The 17,282-nt window shown below is 41.3% G+C and overlaps 1 protein-coding gene across 1 annotated transcript; it reads right to left on the bottom strand.

Moving 5' to 3' along the window:
* Positions 1–1,531: 1,531 nt before the first annotated feature.
* On the bottom strand, positions 1,532–14,414 carry LOC100698633 (ras-related protein Rab-11A). Its single transcript, XM_003458470.5, has 5 exons — positions 14,226–14,414; positions 9,572–9,767; positions 8,879–9,072; positions 8,458–8,538; positions 1,532–4,070 (listed from the first exon to the last, which is right to left on the bottom strand). Exons 1-5 carry the CDS (start codon positions 14,263–14,265, stop codon positions 3,934–3,936), a joined length of 648 nt encoding a protein of 215 aa, XP_003458518.1. The 5' UTR covers positions 14,266–14,414; the 3' UTR covers positions 1,532–3,933.
* Between the last annotated feature and the right edge of the window lie 2,868 nt (positions 14,415–17,282).

Here is a 17,282-nt window from a genome sequence, read left to right as displayed (position 1 = left end):
GGAGTTTGGAGATCCGGGAGGAGCTCAGAGTAGAGCCGCTGCTCCTCCACATCAAAAGGAACCAGTTGAGGTGGTTCGGGCATCTGACAAGGATGCCTCCTGGGTGAGGTGTTCCGGGCATGTCTCACCAGGAGGCCCCGGGGCAGACCCAGGACACGATCACAGTATTCTGTTTGCATCTGGAAATAAATATTTTTATGTTCTGTATCTCTTTGTGCTTTGTCTGTGTCATTTTCTGTTGAGAAAATAGCCGATACTTGTTTGCGTCTCGCTGTACTTTCAATTTCATTTATAAATGCTTTAAAAAGCAAAAATAGTCCTCACTTTAGATGAGGTCACACAACATACTTAACAACTAGTAATCGTCTGAATTAAGCATGAATTAGACTTTGAAGTAAGCATTTATAAAAGCTCCATTAACATATACATAAATGTTCATCGAAGTACTTTGTTAATCGTATATTTAAACTTTATAACCCTTTATAACCCTTCTAGACATTCTAGACGGCTGTTTTACTGCCAAAACAACTGTGACCCATCAAGTCATGGAGTCCACTGGATCCTTGAAGATATGCTGTGGTATCTGGCACCAAGATGTTAGCAACAGATTCTTTAAGTCCTATAAGTTGTGAGGTAGGGCCTCCATGGATTGAACTTCCTTATCCAGCAAATCCAAAAGTTGCTTAACTGGATTGAATTTGAAATTGTTTTCAATTATTCTCAAGTCTTTTTTTTTTTCATAGCAAGATGCATTATCTTGCTGAAAGATGCCGAAGCCATGAAGAATCACACTGCCTCCGCCGGCTTCCCTTCTTCCCATAGTGCCATGTGTTCCCCAGGTGTGCGACACACAAGCACCTAGCCATTCATGTGAAGTAAAAGAAAATGTGATTCATCAGCCCAGGCCTCAATGCTCAGACCACGGTCCAGTCCTGATGCTCGTGTGCCCATTGTTGCCACTTTCTACAGTGGATATTTCGGCACAGGCACCCTGACTGGTCTGCGGCTCTACAGCCCCATAGACAACAAACTCCCGTGCACGGTGTGTTCTGACACCTTTTCATTAAAACCAGCATAACTTTTCTGCACTTTCAGTCAGAGCAGTTCATCGATTGAATTGGACCAGCCTTTGCTCCTCACATGCATAAAAAAGCTTTATGCCACCACTGTTCCTTTTTTGGACCACCTTTTAAAAAGCTACTGACTGGCAACACAAGAGCTGCAGGTTTGGAAGCCCAGTCATGTAGCTGATGACCTAGGCTCAAAGGTCACACAGACCTAACCATTACAATGTGGCCATCGTCAAACCCGCTCAAATTTTTTTGCTTGCCCATTTTTCCTGTTTCTAACGTATCTCTGAGGGCAAAATGTTCACTGCTCCCTAACATATCCTGCCCACTAACACTCCCTATGATGAAGAGATGATCAGTAGTATTCACGTCACCTGTCAGTGGCCATAATGTTATACCTGACTGCTGTAAGACGTCACAGTACAATAAAAAACTACAATAAATAAAGTAAAATCCAAAAAGGTTTTTGACTGGTGCGCTTTATTAAGATGAATCCATAACTTAAGATATAGACACAATTGTACAATTTATCAATCTGTACAAAACAAAACCGTTCATTTTGACCCGTTCTCATATTTAACGCTCCAAATTCATTGAAATGACATAATTTCTCACTTACGTGTTTACACTGAAATTACAGTCAGTTATAGAATTCAATAGTTAAAAAAAAGAAATCAAAACACATATTAAAAAAACAAAGAAACACACACACACACATACACACATACACACACAAGGGAAAAATGAAGACAACAAAGGTACATGAAACAAGAAATCATATTGTCAGAAGAAAGAAATTACTTTGTCCACAGATTTCCTGCTGTCAAGTCTGGAGAGGCCCAGTCGACAGTGCCGTCTGTTCGATAAAACGCCATTGGCACGGCCAGCTAAAGCTCACACATTCTGGAGTTACCCATTTACCCTCAGCTGCTAGACACATACACCAAGGTCGGGCTTTGTATATGTCTGCTATAACCTGAAATTTCAGCTTGAAGGCTTTTAGCAGGAGCCTGCCAGTTAGCAGATTAAACTGAGCTAACTCGTTAAGCATGTTGTATTAGTTAGCCAAGCCTAACCAACCATCAAGATTTCATAAACGGTAATGACAATGTTAGCTACATAAGGCGATACAATGTGGAGGTGCAGTCGTACACAAAGCCATGCATTGTGTTGAAGTCAGAGGCAGCTTGGTGTGCGTAGGCTTTATGTGACAGGGGCAACATGGCTGTCCTCCTCCTCGAGAGACACACAAAGCTTGGTTAATGAGGAGGCGGACACAACGGTGAGCTGTTAGTGAGTGTATGAGAAGCGGTCTCCACAGGTCGAGGAGGCATTCGTAAGTTGGCCAGAAGCTTAAGCCACTGATTTTTGTTGTTTGCCAGAGAAGCAACTTCACACATTAATTAGGTTTTTGAGATTCAGACTCCACGTCACTTTTTGGTTCTTAAACGGACCGGGTGTCCCAAACTGGCAAAAGAGGTCCAAATTTTGTATGTGCAGCAAAAGTCTAATCCTAAACAAGTAAGCATGTTTACTAGATCAGCTCTTATACTTAAGTGCATGATTTATTAAGCAAATCAAACCTTGAAAAACATCTTCCTACTTTCTCAGTGTGTCTTAACTACAGTACTGTGGTTACATGCAAAGCAGAATTGGCTAGACAACAGGAAACTTCACATTATAAGATTACTGACTATAATAGGAATGTCATACAAGACTGCTATCAGCTACTTTACTCATACTTCTTTTTCCTTCACTTGCTATAGAAGTCGCATTAGAGGAAAAAACCCAAACAGCCATGTGCTAGTTTCTGCATAGTGGTCAAATATGTTGGAAATTAATGCATGTTTTCTTAATGCTGAGCAAAAAAGCCTGATAGATTTATTGTGTATTCAGTCCCGTTCAACGTGAGCATGAGTAACTCGGTATGCAGCCACTTAAAATAGAACATGATAATTCAAATGCACAGGCTTCCTGTTCAGGGTTCCTAAAATGATGATAGTGTTCCACATTTAGTCCAGTTCAAGTCAACCACCTGGACGTCAGAGGTCCATCTTCAGCATGCTGTCACGGACCCGTCACCTGCTGCAAATGCAGCGACGATGCCGACAAAGTTTACCAGGCTGCGCGCCACATGCTAGCTACACCCCCCTGGCCTTCCGGCTAACTGAAGCTCAACAAATGTAAAAGAGTCCGGCGTCATATTCACAGAAATCACATCAAACAGCATGACACTACCAGAGCAAACGTCCGCACTGTGCTCGATACATCCACGTAGTTTCCAAAACAGTACATTGCACTAAAGAGGAGGTGAGGGGCGCTAAAATAACAGAGGCAAAGCTTGGATATAGGAATACACTTCAGCAACTTTGATGTGCTTTAAATTCAGATTTAGTAGCAGATATATGATACAAGACATTAAAAAAAGGTGGAGAAATCAACTGGAGCACTGAGCTTGAGAAGAAGAAAACAAATCACATTCATATATTAAGACATTTTTGTGACATGTCAGCGCATCTGCAGTAATGAAATCTAACGTGATATGAAATGCCTGCTGCTTGCTGTCCTGCAGTAGTCTAAAGACAACGGGGCTCTGCTTAGGGAGGGCCACCCCACATGGGTTCATCCTAAACTGGGATAATATTTACCTGGGGAAGGGGAAGAATAGGGTTAGCAGGAGGAGGTAGGTGCAGAGATCAGATCACAGCTTCGAAGCTGTGGCTCATTCCCCACACGCCAAACAGTATGTAGAGGCAGTCTATTATCCAAGGGCGGGGCTTAAGGATGATGGGGATCAAGGGAGGAAAGGAGGGGGAGAAATGGGGGAATCGGGGGGAGAGATAGTAGCGGATCTGAGGCTGGGCTAGATGTTCTGACAGCACTGCATCTTTGGTTTGTTCTCAGTGGGCTGCACCTGGATATTAACCACGTTGTTGCTGGGAGACATGTCGCTCTCCTGGCGCTCCGACATCTGCTTCTGGGAGACGATACGGTAAATCTCTGATGGGAGGACGAGGAGGAGAAGAGAAGTAATGCGTCAAGTTTATAGATGATAGACAAAACAAAATTATTCTTATGGAAGGAGTGTAATTCCTCCATGCAGGTGCCAGCTGACTAACAGGAAGCACGGCAGCCGAATGTAAAACAATGGCCGACTTTTCTCATCATGTCAGTCACTACTACAACTATCACCAAAAGAGACTTTTTTAAAACTTTCATAACATCCCCTAAGTGTCTAGCTCAGGGGTCTGCAACCTTTAACACCCAAAGAGCCACTTGGACCCGGTTTCCACGCAAAAGAAAACACTGGGAGCCGCAAATACTTTTTGACATCTAAAATGAAGATAACACTGTATATACTGTTTTTTTACCTTTATGCTTTGTGTGGACAACTAAAGTAAGTAAGTAAAGTTTATTTTTTAAGCGCTTTTCACAGACAGGCAGTCACAAAGCGCTGTACACAAATGTTAAAATAAACAAAACAATCAATAGATATTATACACAATGTAAAAGATCAAATGTAAATAATGTAAAGAATATAAAATACGTAGATCAACAAAAGGCTTGTTTGAACAGAAAAGTTTTTAACTGCTTTTTAAAAGAATCCACAGAGAAACTAAGGTGTGTTGCTTATGAAATCCATGAAGTGCTACAGAGAAAATTACATTTTATTTATGTAATTAACACATTTTGAACTCTTAAAGAAATATAACAAAAGCAAAGACACCCAGCTGAACTAAAATGATCCATGTAGCAAACAAAAACTGTTGTGAGCCGCCTCCCTTATATCGCCTTTGGGCTTTTGGAGCCTTGACCTGACTTTAAAAAAATAATTGGTAAAAAGCACTATGCTGCTGAAAAATGAAAAATAGATATTTGCAAAATTCTGCCTAAATATCTATTTTACCTTGTTAATGTGTGTGGCGGGGCGTGGTCTGCAGTGCCGCTGCAGGGGAGTCGGACGCACCTGAGCGGCACCCGCAATCACGCCTCGCCGCCTTAAAGTCTGTGCTCTCTCTGCTGTTGTGTTGTCGGGCTGTGAGCTGAAAAGCTACAGCCGGCTGTATGCGTACAGCAACCGTGTGTGAAAAGTGCTCAATAAAGAGATGCTGAAAAGCATGTCCATGTAAACATCAGCGGGTCTGCCGTGATATGTTTACAATGAGACTTCTGGTCCCAAACCTCTGCGCACAGCGTCTGCAAATCGGGGCTTTCATCTTTACGCAGGACTGTAGCTGTCATCTGTGAGGCGTGAGCGGTGTTTGTTTTTAACATAGTTCATGGTGGAGAACAGCTGCTGACATAATGTGGATCCGAAGATCAATAATTGGCCTACCTGGGGTTGAAAGTCTCGCTAAATGCACGGCGTTTCGGCGGGTATACCAGCTTCCACGAGTGTGACGCTTATTTTGAGCGATGAAAAATAATAAAATAATTGTATTTTTATATTTCAATATCACAATAATCTTCCAATTTAGAACTACAAATTAAAAAAAGAACTAAACACAAATAAAATACACTTCAGCTAAATACTTCTAATTATTTTCCCAAACCACCCGGAGCCGCAGTATAAGGACTAAAGAGCCGCATGCAGCTCCGGAGCCGCAGGTTGCCGACCCCTGGTCTAGCTGAACATCAATCAAGCTTTAAATCTTAGGTCTGCCTCTTCCAAGTACTATCGTCCTGTGACCAGGATGTAGATCACACCTACTTTCTGTCATCACACAGTGTTATCTAACAAATACCGTGCATGCATTTTATTCCCCAGTGTCACATGTTATTAAAAACACTGTGCAAATATGTTCCTGCAGAAAAGTAGTTAGCTGCAACCTGCAAATCTGGGGAGAATTAAAAGGCAAACATTAAACAGTAAGGCGAAACAGTATTTAATCAGAGTATGCATTTTTTTGTTGGCTTAAAGTAAAGTGTGATTGGATTCTAGCAGAGAGCACTGAGTGTCATTTTGCTCGGTAGTCTATGGAGAGAAAAAATCTAAAACCCAAGTATCACATTTGTTGTTTACTTTAAGTACAATTACACATTTAAAGTATAAACACAACCAAAGAGCAATCTCCAGTGGAAAACTGCAGTTACTCTAATGGCCACTTGAAACTGATGCCTAAAGAGAGTCAAATCTAAATTAAAGTGGTCAACTTTACAACAGAAATATGTTTAGAGTAGGGTTGGGCGATTGGACGAATATATCGATGATTGTTTTTACACAGGCGATTTATTTATTTATTTGCCCATGAATACGTTTGCTAATAATGATGGCGCTAATAGAAGCAGTCAACAGCAAAAAAAAATAGCGCTGTTTTAACAGCACCCTCTTTCATCTGCGAGCAAATGCCCCCTCCTCAGAGTGCGCCCAGATGCTTGTTGATGGAGCTGCAGAAGCTGGTGATAGCCTAGCATACTCAGCCGGATGGTGGACACGTGCATGCTCATGCAAGTTAGTGTGAGTACTTTGCTCACACTATACGTCTGCACAAGCAGCACAACGCTTTGGTTACATCCTTAGGCTTACCTCTTTCATCCCAAATTGGCGACTTTATATTTTTTTAGTGCTGTCAGCGTTAACGCGCCGTCACCACGACTAACGCGATTTACAATTAACCTATCTGCAGCGCAGACTGAGTCAAATGTCTCTGTCAACGCATTTCGGCAGCTTCTCCAAACTTTGTTCATTCTGCGCTCCAGATGCGTTGAGCTCGTTAAAAATTTTAATCTTGTTAATCGTGATGACCACGTTAATGCCGATAGGCCTAATTTTGGGGGGGAAATTAGTTTGTCCATGTTTGGAACTCTTCTGTGTTGTAAACGTGCAGTCTGTGCATGATTACATTGCTCCGCCCATCAAAAAGTTTGCGCATGCGTTAATATATCGCCCATCAGCGATTATTGGACTGACAATTGTCGGTTGGAAAATTTTTACATATCGCCCAACAAGGGCTGGGCGATATGACCCAAAATTCATATCTCGATATTTTGTAGCTGGATGGCGATATAAGACATATATATCTCGATATTTTTTTAAAGCCATAAAGTAAGAACAAAAAGAGAGTTCTTAGTCAAAGCTGTGTCCCAGATGTCACACAGGCACTTTTATTAACATACAGCGCAGATGTACCTGAAAAAAACCACTCAAAAATAAATTATGAGCATTTATTAAATAATAATACTCCATAAATAAAAGAAAACAATGATGTTCTTGTGCATAACAAAAAGCTCACAATTGTGCAGTCAAAATGTAAACTAACAGACGCTGAGCATAATAACAGACAGATTTCACAGCTGCTCTGTTCCCAACTTCTACTGCGTGACTGACAGCCTGGAGTTTGAAATCCGCTTCGTAACCATGTCTCTGAACAGGTGCCATTTATGGTCCTTATACACACACAATACTACCTTGTGTGTGTATTACCTTGGTAATATTACGCTGAAGCACAGTACGTATCACTCCGCGAGGCTCCTCGGTAGCCGTAATGCTCCAACAATCCATCAAGCGGTGCAGCTCCGTAGCTTACCAAAGTCGTATTAAAACATTTTTTGACGTATTGCTGAGCGCTGTGTATCACATAAAATCGGTTCGCGGTCATCAAGCACAACCAGAATTCATACATAAGGCGCGCTGTCAACTTTTGAGAGAATGAAAGGATTTTAGGCCGTGCAGTTAGCGTGGTTAGCTCGTTAGCGTGGTTAGCTCGTTAACACGTTGACGTCGTCCAGCCCCACGCACGGGGGGATGCGCAGTAACTCGTTAACGGAGATTTGCCGTGTCCATCTTGTTGCTGCCTGCAGGTGAAGCGATGGGGGAGGAGGGGGAGTTGTGTTCAGTGAAGGAGAGGCGAGGTCGAGTAACGTTGCATAGAGACAAAAGTGGACGAAAGAGAGGCAAACTTGCGGCTCCACAAGTATAATTATAACGTAACATAAACTATATCGATATAAAGGATATTGTCACATCTTATACCTCGTATAAAAATATATCGATATTTTTTAAAAACTCGATATATCGCCCAGCCCTACGCCCAACCCTAGTTTACAGTCTGACACACACACACAGACACTAAAACAAAATATTTGCCTGGATAATCCCCATAAAAACTGTAAACAACCCACTATGACATAATGTGACTCGAGAATGGCTGTGGGGTAAACTCTGTTTAGACGACTCCCAGCAGCAGAAGTTCACTTGGCACCTAACTTCCTCACACTGTAACCGGCCTCATAAAAGTGACAGCTCTTGATAACAAAGACACCTGTTCAACTGGGCAGCATTTCCTCAAATATCAGTGACCAACAGTGTGTTAGTTGATGGGTATTTTTTGCCTTATGGTGACCTGTGAAAGGTACAGGAGTCTAAAGGTGCACACACATCACAGACCTGTCAGAATGGTCTGGAAGGCCGTCTCTACATTGGTGGAGTCCAAAGCCGATGTCTCCAGAAAAGATAAGCCATTCTTCTCTGCAGGGCAAAGCGGAACAATCATTATTAACATATTATATATGTAGCATTTTCACAAACCATGTGTCAATCTGAGCCATTACACAGGTTTATCTGAATGTGTGCACCACACACAGCTACACAGAATTACTTCACTGTGTAGCACAGCAACTGAAAGATAGGTCTTATTATTAGTATCACTAATGCATTAATCCTCAGAGCATAGTTCTAATATTTAGAATTTGTATAAGATTTCAGGCTCTAGAATTGCCATTTAGGGTAATCTATCATGAGATTTCTGTGTAATTGTGATACTTAATAGACACTTTATTCCACAGGGTAACAGAAAAGGATGTCTCACCAGCAAAAGCCCGGGCCTCATCAGTGGGAACAGCCCTGAGGTGGCGCAGGTCACTCTTGTTGCCCACCAGCATGATAACAATGTTGCTGTCAGCGTGATCCCTCAGCTCCTTCAGCCAGCGCTCCACATTCTCATAAGTTAAATGCTTGGCAATGTCATAGACCAGGAGAGCACCAACGGCCCCACGGTAGTATCTGCATCAGAGCCACGTGCACATCGACACACTCGTTATCACACCGTCACATGAGAGCTGAAACATACCTAAACACTGTGTGTACAGGTGCTGAGGAGTATGTTGGAGGGCTGTGGCCTCAGGGTTGACCGGTTGATTATTTGGTCAATATTAGCTATGGTCATGATTTTCCAACAATTGAACAGTCAATGAACTACATTTAGCCCACAACACATAATCTTCTCAACAAACTGTAAGATTTTTACATCAGCTCAACTTATTGACTTTCTTTTTTTGAGTAAAAAATTATTAATATTCCAGGTAATGTACTTGGTTTTTGAGAGTGGAGAACTGTGGATGTTTTTTGGATAACAATTTTCCCATGAAATATCCACCTCATCTGATGAAATTATTACATAAGTAACACTGGTGATTATTAACCTAATAAAATAAATTCAATGACATATAACAAGAGATCTAGACGTGAAGCCTCCTCTGGCATTCGCTGCTATGATACTCACGCTGAGGTTATGGCTCGGTAACGCTCCTGACCCGCTGTGTCCCATATCTGGGCCTTCACCGTCTTGCCATCCACCTGGATACTCCGCGTGGCAAACTCGACTCCAATGGTGCTCTTGCTCTCCAGATTGAACTCATTGCGGGTGAAGCGGGACAACAGGTTACTCTTTCCCACACCCGAATCCCCAATAAGGACCACTGAATCACACAATGGAGAAAGTGCAATGTAACTGAATCTGGGCAGTAAAACTGTAAAACATGGTCAATATAAAGTCCACAGAACTTATTCCATCCATGTTTTGACTGATAACATGAAAGGCCAATGACAACGAGAACGGTGTAAATATACATTATAAAAAGCATGTTTTACACACACACACACACACAGTGGTCCCTCGCTATAACGCGGTTGGCTGTAGTCCATTGTCAATCAATCTCGTGCCGTGTCTCCTGTACAGTACAGAATATGTTCAGTTTGTCACATTTACATAAATCTTCGATCCCAGCAGTGTGACTCTGAAGGTCTGTACTGTATGTTTGTAAGTTTTCTCCCCAACAAACAACAATGTCGACTAAACGTCGTCACCTGCGGGAGCCTTTGGCTTAATCCTATAATACTGGACTTATTTTTCTACGAAGGTTTGAACTTTGAGAGTTTAAACAAGAGAGAAAAGTGTGAAAATGTTCACGCCTGTCTGAGAAAAGTGTATAAAGTGTGTAGTGAGGAGTTTTACTTAAAACATCTATAACAACTGATAATAACTAAAAATAAAGTTGGCTACTTCGCGGATTTCACCTATCGTGGGTTATTTTAAACAAGGGACCGCTGTATACACACACACAAAGGTATATAAACCAACAATATAATAACCAATCTAAATCTTATATACAGAAAATACGGGATTACAGAAATGAAATGAATACCACAAAATGTACATAAGGTGTAGCTGCAGTCTAGCAGTGTGAAAGTTCAACTGTTTAGGAGGGAGATGGTGAAGAAACTGTTATACTGTTAAAATGTACTTATTTAAAATAAACAATATATATAATTTTGCAGTACATGTTTGACTTCTGTCACAAAAGAAATAATATTTAAGTCAAAATGAACCTTATATTTTTCACATTAAAATGAAACCTTTCCCAGCAATAATTGCAATGCAGCCTCTAGATAAAATAACACAATCATCAGAAATATTCCTGGAGCTCATCTCATCAGCTAAATACAGCTCACAATGTAAACGTTTCTAAAATTCTTTAAATTGCTAGGCCTAACTTAGCATTACTACTCTTGTGTGATATTCTTTAATAATATCCACGCCTAACATCATATCCATTTTCTACAAACTAGTTAGTATCAGTGTTTTCTGGTGATGCAGGCAGGCTTAGAGCCTACTGCAGCAGAAATTTGACAATAAGCAAGTACACTACAGATAAAAGGCCTAACACAGACACACACAAATTCCAAAAAACCCATCTGCAGCCGTTTTTAAATTTGCAGCTATTCATTTTCAGTCTTTGGGAGCATGATAGGCCCACACTCTGCCCATAGATTAGAAAAACAACAATTTTCAAAAAGCCTAGCCATGTTTCTACTGTAAGAGAACAAAGCAGTTCGTGTTTTATGAAATTCTGGGATGTTATGAGGATGTTTTCCCACTGCAGGACCTTTATGGTGGCCTTCACCGTTAATCATGTTCCAACCACAGGAACATAAAAGAAAAATGCAACGACTGTTGGGTAGGTACTTTGGACTGATCCCAGACATGTGCGGATATATAACCTCACACAATATTTAAATATGTCCAGTTTAAAACGCTGTAATGTGCAGCCGTCACCTTAGAAGTCAACAGCACTGAGAGTGCACTCAGTGTTAAAGTTAACTTGATATGTTTATTTTACTACTCTGTGCGTTAAATCACACAGTTAGCTATTTTCTTTAGAATTATCCATCTTATTTGCACAAATGATGCATTTTACTGTTGTATTTTATATGTTCTTCATAGCTTTTTAATCACTATTTTATCATCATCTGATAATATTTTGAGTAGCATAGGCAGCAAACTCGGGGATCCTTTTCTACCCAAAAGAATCATATAACCTACAAAACACCCATTTTTATGTGAGCATGCACAGATCCTGAAGCAGAAAGCCCGGTCTAACAGAAAGCTGATAATCAACTCTGTGATTCCCGTCATCTTCAATGAGGGGAAGGCATGAGGTCACCCGCCTCAAAACTTCAATGAGGTTTTGTTGAACAAGCAAAGGCAGAGAAAGCCTGTCTGTCTTGAACTATGTTAGTAGTATATCTGTCAGTAGTCATCATATCAAAGTATCATACTTTGATACTGCAATGAATACAGAAAAAACAACTCATAAAGCGTGGTAATAATTTTGTGACAGCTTCAACTGGGGACTCAAAAGCACACAACAGAATAAGGCAAATTTTATAAAAAAGGAATGTGTGAGACCAAAATGAGGAGAGTGCTGGGATCCCAAATATTTAAAGTGAATTTTGCCATATGTGAAAGTCTCATAGGTTGTTGGTTGTTCAAAAAAGCCACTAAATCTCTTAAAAACAAAAAAAAGAAAGAACTGTCCAGTTTGCCTATCACAGAAACTAGTGTGGGTACAAATATATAACTTAGCACAGAAAGTAAGGAAATTAGTGTTCGGTTGATTATTTCTTTGTTGGAAGAATGTTGCCTGGCAATAAATCTTAAACCATTAAAGAACCTGTTTATTTCCGCTTAAACGCTGCCTGATGGTGAAAGAAAAATAGAGTTGTGGGTTAAGTAGCAAAGGTGAGTATGTGGGTTACACCAATAAAAACTTGCCAAAACTTCCAATGCCAAACACATTCTGCTACTGACTCGTTTGTCATTTATTGGATTGGATGGGAAGTGTGAAGAAACAAGACACACCGGCAATTTCACAATTTATTCATTTAACAGGGACTTCAGTAGCATGTGGAAGAACCAAACACAGCCACGACAGCCTCATCTCCTCCTCATGCTTGGCCACACACTGCTGTGGGACTGCATCCTATTCTTCAACCAATATTTATTACAAAGCAGCCAGTGTGGTTGTGTTGGTTACTCTGGCAGGACAACCCCCCTTCATGCTGATGCTACAAGCATTCAGCTGGGTTGACATCAGGACTGCTGGCAGATCATTCCATGCTCTCCACACCTATATTCTGGATTTAATCTCTGATAAACTCCACTCTGTGTGGGTTAAGCGTCTTGGAGGACAGAGATTGTTCCCAGACTGTGGAGATATGGATTGCCACTGGTTACAGAAACTCATCTTGATATCTAGCTCCACTGAGATTACCTCCAGTGATGAGAAGCTTTGTTTTTTCCATTGAGAGATGCTGCTCTTCACCGTCACACTGCCTCCACCAAAAGCTTTCACCGTATCGGTGCATCAATCAGCACAGGGTTCTCCACATCCTCTCCATACTCTGACACTTGACACTATGAGCCAACTGCAGTAAGCACAATCTGGACTCGTTGCTGAACGTAACATTCCTGTACACATTCAGGGTTCAATTGCACCCGTTATTAACACAAATGAACCTAACAGTGAAGGGCAGTCACAGCAGGCCTCCTGACACACTTTGTGCAGTCTGTTCCAGGTTGTCTGGGTACAAAACCATAAGAAATATTGTCCTCCAAACTTTGATTGCAAATCTGTAGAAGACTGAGCACTGCACTGACAGTGTGTTTGTGATGTCGTCTTGTTGGGACACCCACTTCACAGCCTGTCTCTGATATCCACCCTCATATGGGACCTGGCCTTCAATTTGGAGATGGCACTAGGACTCATTCAAAATAATGCTGAAACTTAGTCTTGCACATCACCAGCTTGAGGTTGCCCTATGACATGGATCTCATCCAGATTAGTCAAACATGTTGACTGATCAGGTTCATGCCCTGCTAATCAGACATCAGATTGTCCATACCCGGCGTACCAGAAGCTCAAAACAAGAGTAGATAGTTGTTTGACATTGGCATAGTTCTTCATTTGTGCAACCCAAACATGCGATACCATTTAAGGAGAAATAGAAAGGCATTCCAACAGTACAAGACTTATTACCAAGAAGCATTGTTATGACACAAAAATAGTAAAGCAGACACAATCTTCCTGACTTTTTAAGCAAAGTTTATACATTCACAGTAATAAAAATACTTTAAAAATAATATAATGGCGAAAAGAATGATTTGGGTCATTGTTTAAAATTGTGGTCACGTGTTCATGAAGCAGCTCTTAACGCATTCTTTCCAATCCTCACACAAGTTTCTGTAGCTTGTCAAGCTGGACCTAAGATAACGTGATAACGGTTAACGCTAGGCGTGTCCGCGCCCACTATCAACAAGCTAACAGAAGCTAATAGCTAGTGTTCTTTTCTTTTCAGACGCCCCACTTAAATACACCGTACGTAAAGAAAATAGCACTTTAACGCCAACCCTCAAGTGAAGGCCGTTTAGAGGTATACACCCTTATATCAACTTCCCTACAATTTCCTGAAAGCTCGGTGAAAATCAACCACAGCACAAAGGTTGACGATGGCTTAGTTAGCCTGACAGCTGACCAGCTGGCCTGTTTAGCTTATCGGCTAAAGCTACGACACTAACGAGAAATTCACATCTTTACCTTTGAATAAATAATCGTATTCATCGTCTCTAGTGCCCATCGTCTTATTGAGACTGAATATTTAGTCCAAGATATGCTTCGTTTCAAAGCAAATACGGCAATCTGCAGTATTTTACTCTTCCAACGGGAATGTGTTTGGGAGCCGTACTTCCGTATTTTCTTCTTCTCCTTCGCTGCCGCAGAAAACCGGCATAATTCTGACATCAGACATCTAGTGGTCAAAAAATATACTTCCCAACTATCAACTTTTCCGTTAGGGCCGATTTATGGAAGTAAATACGATGCAAAATGCGAGAGCTTGTCAAATAAAAAGAGATAATGTGTAGAAAGAATTTGAACTTGTATTTTCACTTGCGTTTTAAATGTATGGTTACAGAGAAAATATAAATAAATGTGTAAATTAATGTTTGTAATTCAACTTTTACTCATTTATTTATTTATTTACTTTTTTAACTGCTTACAACTACACCTCTGTGGTTACAACCTCTCAAATCAGTGAATACAAGTGCTCAACTGCACCCTCAGAAGTCCCAAATTCATGAATTCTGCGCTTCAGGGGCAGCAGCAAAAACCACTTTAGCTAATAGTAAATGTGCTCGCTAACTAGCTATCCGGCATGGTCATGGGTGATTGCATTTAACATTTTACATATTTAAAATCTATCAACACCAATTTATAAATGCCCCTCCCCCAACCTTCTGTTTAATGCCAGGAGACATGAACCCTCCATCAAAAATGGTGTGCTTACTGTGGTCAGTGAAGATGAAGATTAAAGTTTGAAATTAAAAAAATATATAAAATTTAAATTTTATCATATTTAAAAAATGTTTAAATAACAAGCTAAAGTAATGGAAATATGCTTGTTTATTATTCAGCAGAAAAGTGTCCAGCTGACATATTTTTTGGTATTTTTTTTGTATTTGAAAATAAATGTTGTGCTGATTTAACTGCATTTGTATTGAGTGTTTTTAATTAATATTTTTAAATCATATTTACATGGAGTATTTATATCGATTAAGTAATCCTTTCTGTTTTGGTTAGTCTAGCTTTCCCAGTGTCTTTATTTCTGTTCCACATTTGTTACTGCCCATTTTAGTTTGTAGAGCTAGATGTCTCCTCTGTTTTGCATTTAGTTTTGCTTCCTTGTCTCATTTTTAACTATGTTTTAGGTGTATCTTGTCACCCTCCTGCGTCCATTTCACTTGAGTCCATTGTGTAGAACTTGTAATTCAGGCTGAGGGGACAGTTACCTGTACAGCACTGCTACAGTCAACATGAGGAAGGGCATCAAACAGGCCAAGGAGGTTTACAGGAGGAGGATAGAGGGCTTCCTAACTGATAACAACCTCCACCAGGTGTGGAGAGGCATCCAAGCCCTCACCAACTACAAATGTGCTGACCAACTGGGGGGATCCTCACCAGGCTCTTCAACCTCTCCCTGACTCATGCCACTGTTCCCACCTGTCTGAAGGCCTCCACTACCGTTCTCATCCCCAAAATGTCTGGTATACACAGGCTCAATGACTACAGACCGATAGCCCTACCGTCTGTAGTCATGAAGTGCTTCGAGCGGATAGTGTCGAGCAGATAGTGTCTCACCACATCAGGGACTGTCTACCCTCATCCCTTGACCCATCTGTAGAGCGCTGACCCATCTTGAGAACAGGAAGAGCTACATAAGGATGCTCTTCATGGACTACAGCTCAGAATTCAGCACTATAATCTCAGACATCCTGAATCCAAATTGGACCACCTCCACATCCCCCCTGCCACCTGCTCCTCGATCAAAGAGTTCCTCACAGGACTACGCTCTCAGCGCCTACTGTGTGCCCTATACATCTATGACTGTACCCCAAGCCACCCAACCAACATCTCCGTCCACCCCCCTGGACCCACAACACCAACGTAAAGAAGGCCCAGCACTGGCTGTACTTCCTCCGTGTCTTGAGAAAGAATAACCTAGAAGCTGCTTTCTGCCTTCTACTGCTCCTCAGTGAAGATTGTGTTCTCCTGCTGCCTTGGTGTTTGGTACACGCTACTGAGAACAGCAATGCTGCGCATAGGGTAGCTAACAATGCCCCAACAAATCATTGGCTGCCCCTGCGTTCCTGGAAGCAATCACAGGTGACTCCTTGCACCCCACCCACCACATATTTGACCTGCTGCCCTCTGGTTGGTCAATCAGGTCCCACACCTCCAGAAGCACAAACAGCTTCTTCTCCTGGGCTATTCGGACAGTCAACAAACACTATCCCCCCCACACCCAACCCCTGCCCACCCACCTCACTGATCTGAGCCATGGTCTGAATGACATCCGTCACTCAGGACACTCACACACGGACTCCATTCAACTCTTTGCACTGCTTTAAGCACTTTGCAACTATTTTGTCCTCTGATTTTTGTATATATCTATCTTGTTTGCTATTTATTCCTGCTGACACCTATTTATATTTTATTTTAGCACAGTTGGTGTGGAGCACTCACAATTTTGTTGTACATGTACAATGAGAATAGAGCCCTATTCTGTTCTAAACATTTAAGCTCTGCCTTTTTGTTGTTGTTGTTGTTGCCCAGCGTCTGTTGTCATTCCTGTATATTCCTGCTCATTTCTGAGTGGATTTAATTACCCTTTTCTCTTCAGGGACCTTGAGAGTCTGAGATTATGTTAATTTTCTTTCTGAAACAGAAAACGAGGAGTTTCTTTCAACTCAGGGTTAACAAACTCAGATGTTCCTGGAATAGTGCCCAGGATGTATCAACATGCAGTTTGAAGGAGATCCACTTGTGAGGGTGTTGTTAGATACTTTGCCATGTATTCCAACTCAACAGTGGGTTAGAGAAACCTCACATCTGACTAACAAGAAAGCAAAGAGAACAAGAAAACACGTATGACATGTTCTCCAACTTATCCCATATCATCTCAGTTGAGTTCAGGTTGCCGTGATCAGATATAGCAGCCCATGACACTGCTTCTTGGTTATCATGTCGGATCTTCCAGTCAAAGCCTGTAATTGTGTCATTTGGTAAGAAGATGCTGAACAGACAGTCTCCCCATGC

This window comes from Oreochromis niloticus, linkage group LG1, assembly GCF_001858045.2.
Source record: "Oreochromis niloticus isolate F11D_XX linkage group LG1, O_niloticus_UMD_NMBU, whole genome shotgun sequence".
NCBI classification, from domain to species: Eukaryota; Metazoa; Chordata; class Actinopteri; order Cichliformes; family Cichlidae; genus Oreochromis; species Oreochromis niloticus.
This window is presented reverse-complemented; position numbering and strand designations above follow the sequence as displayed.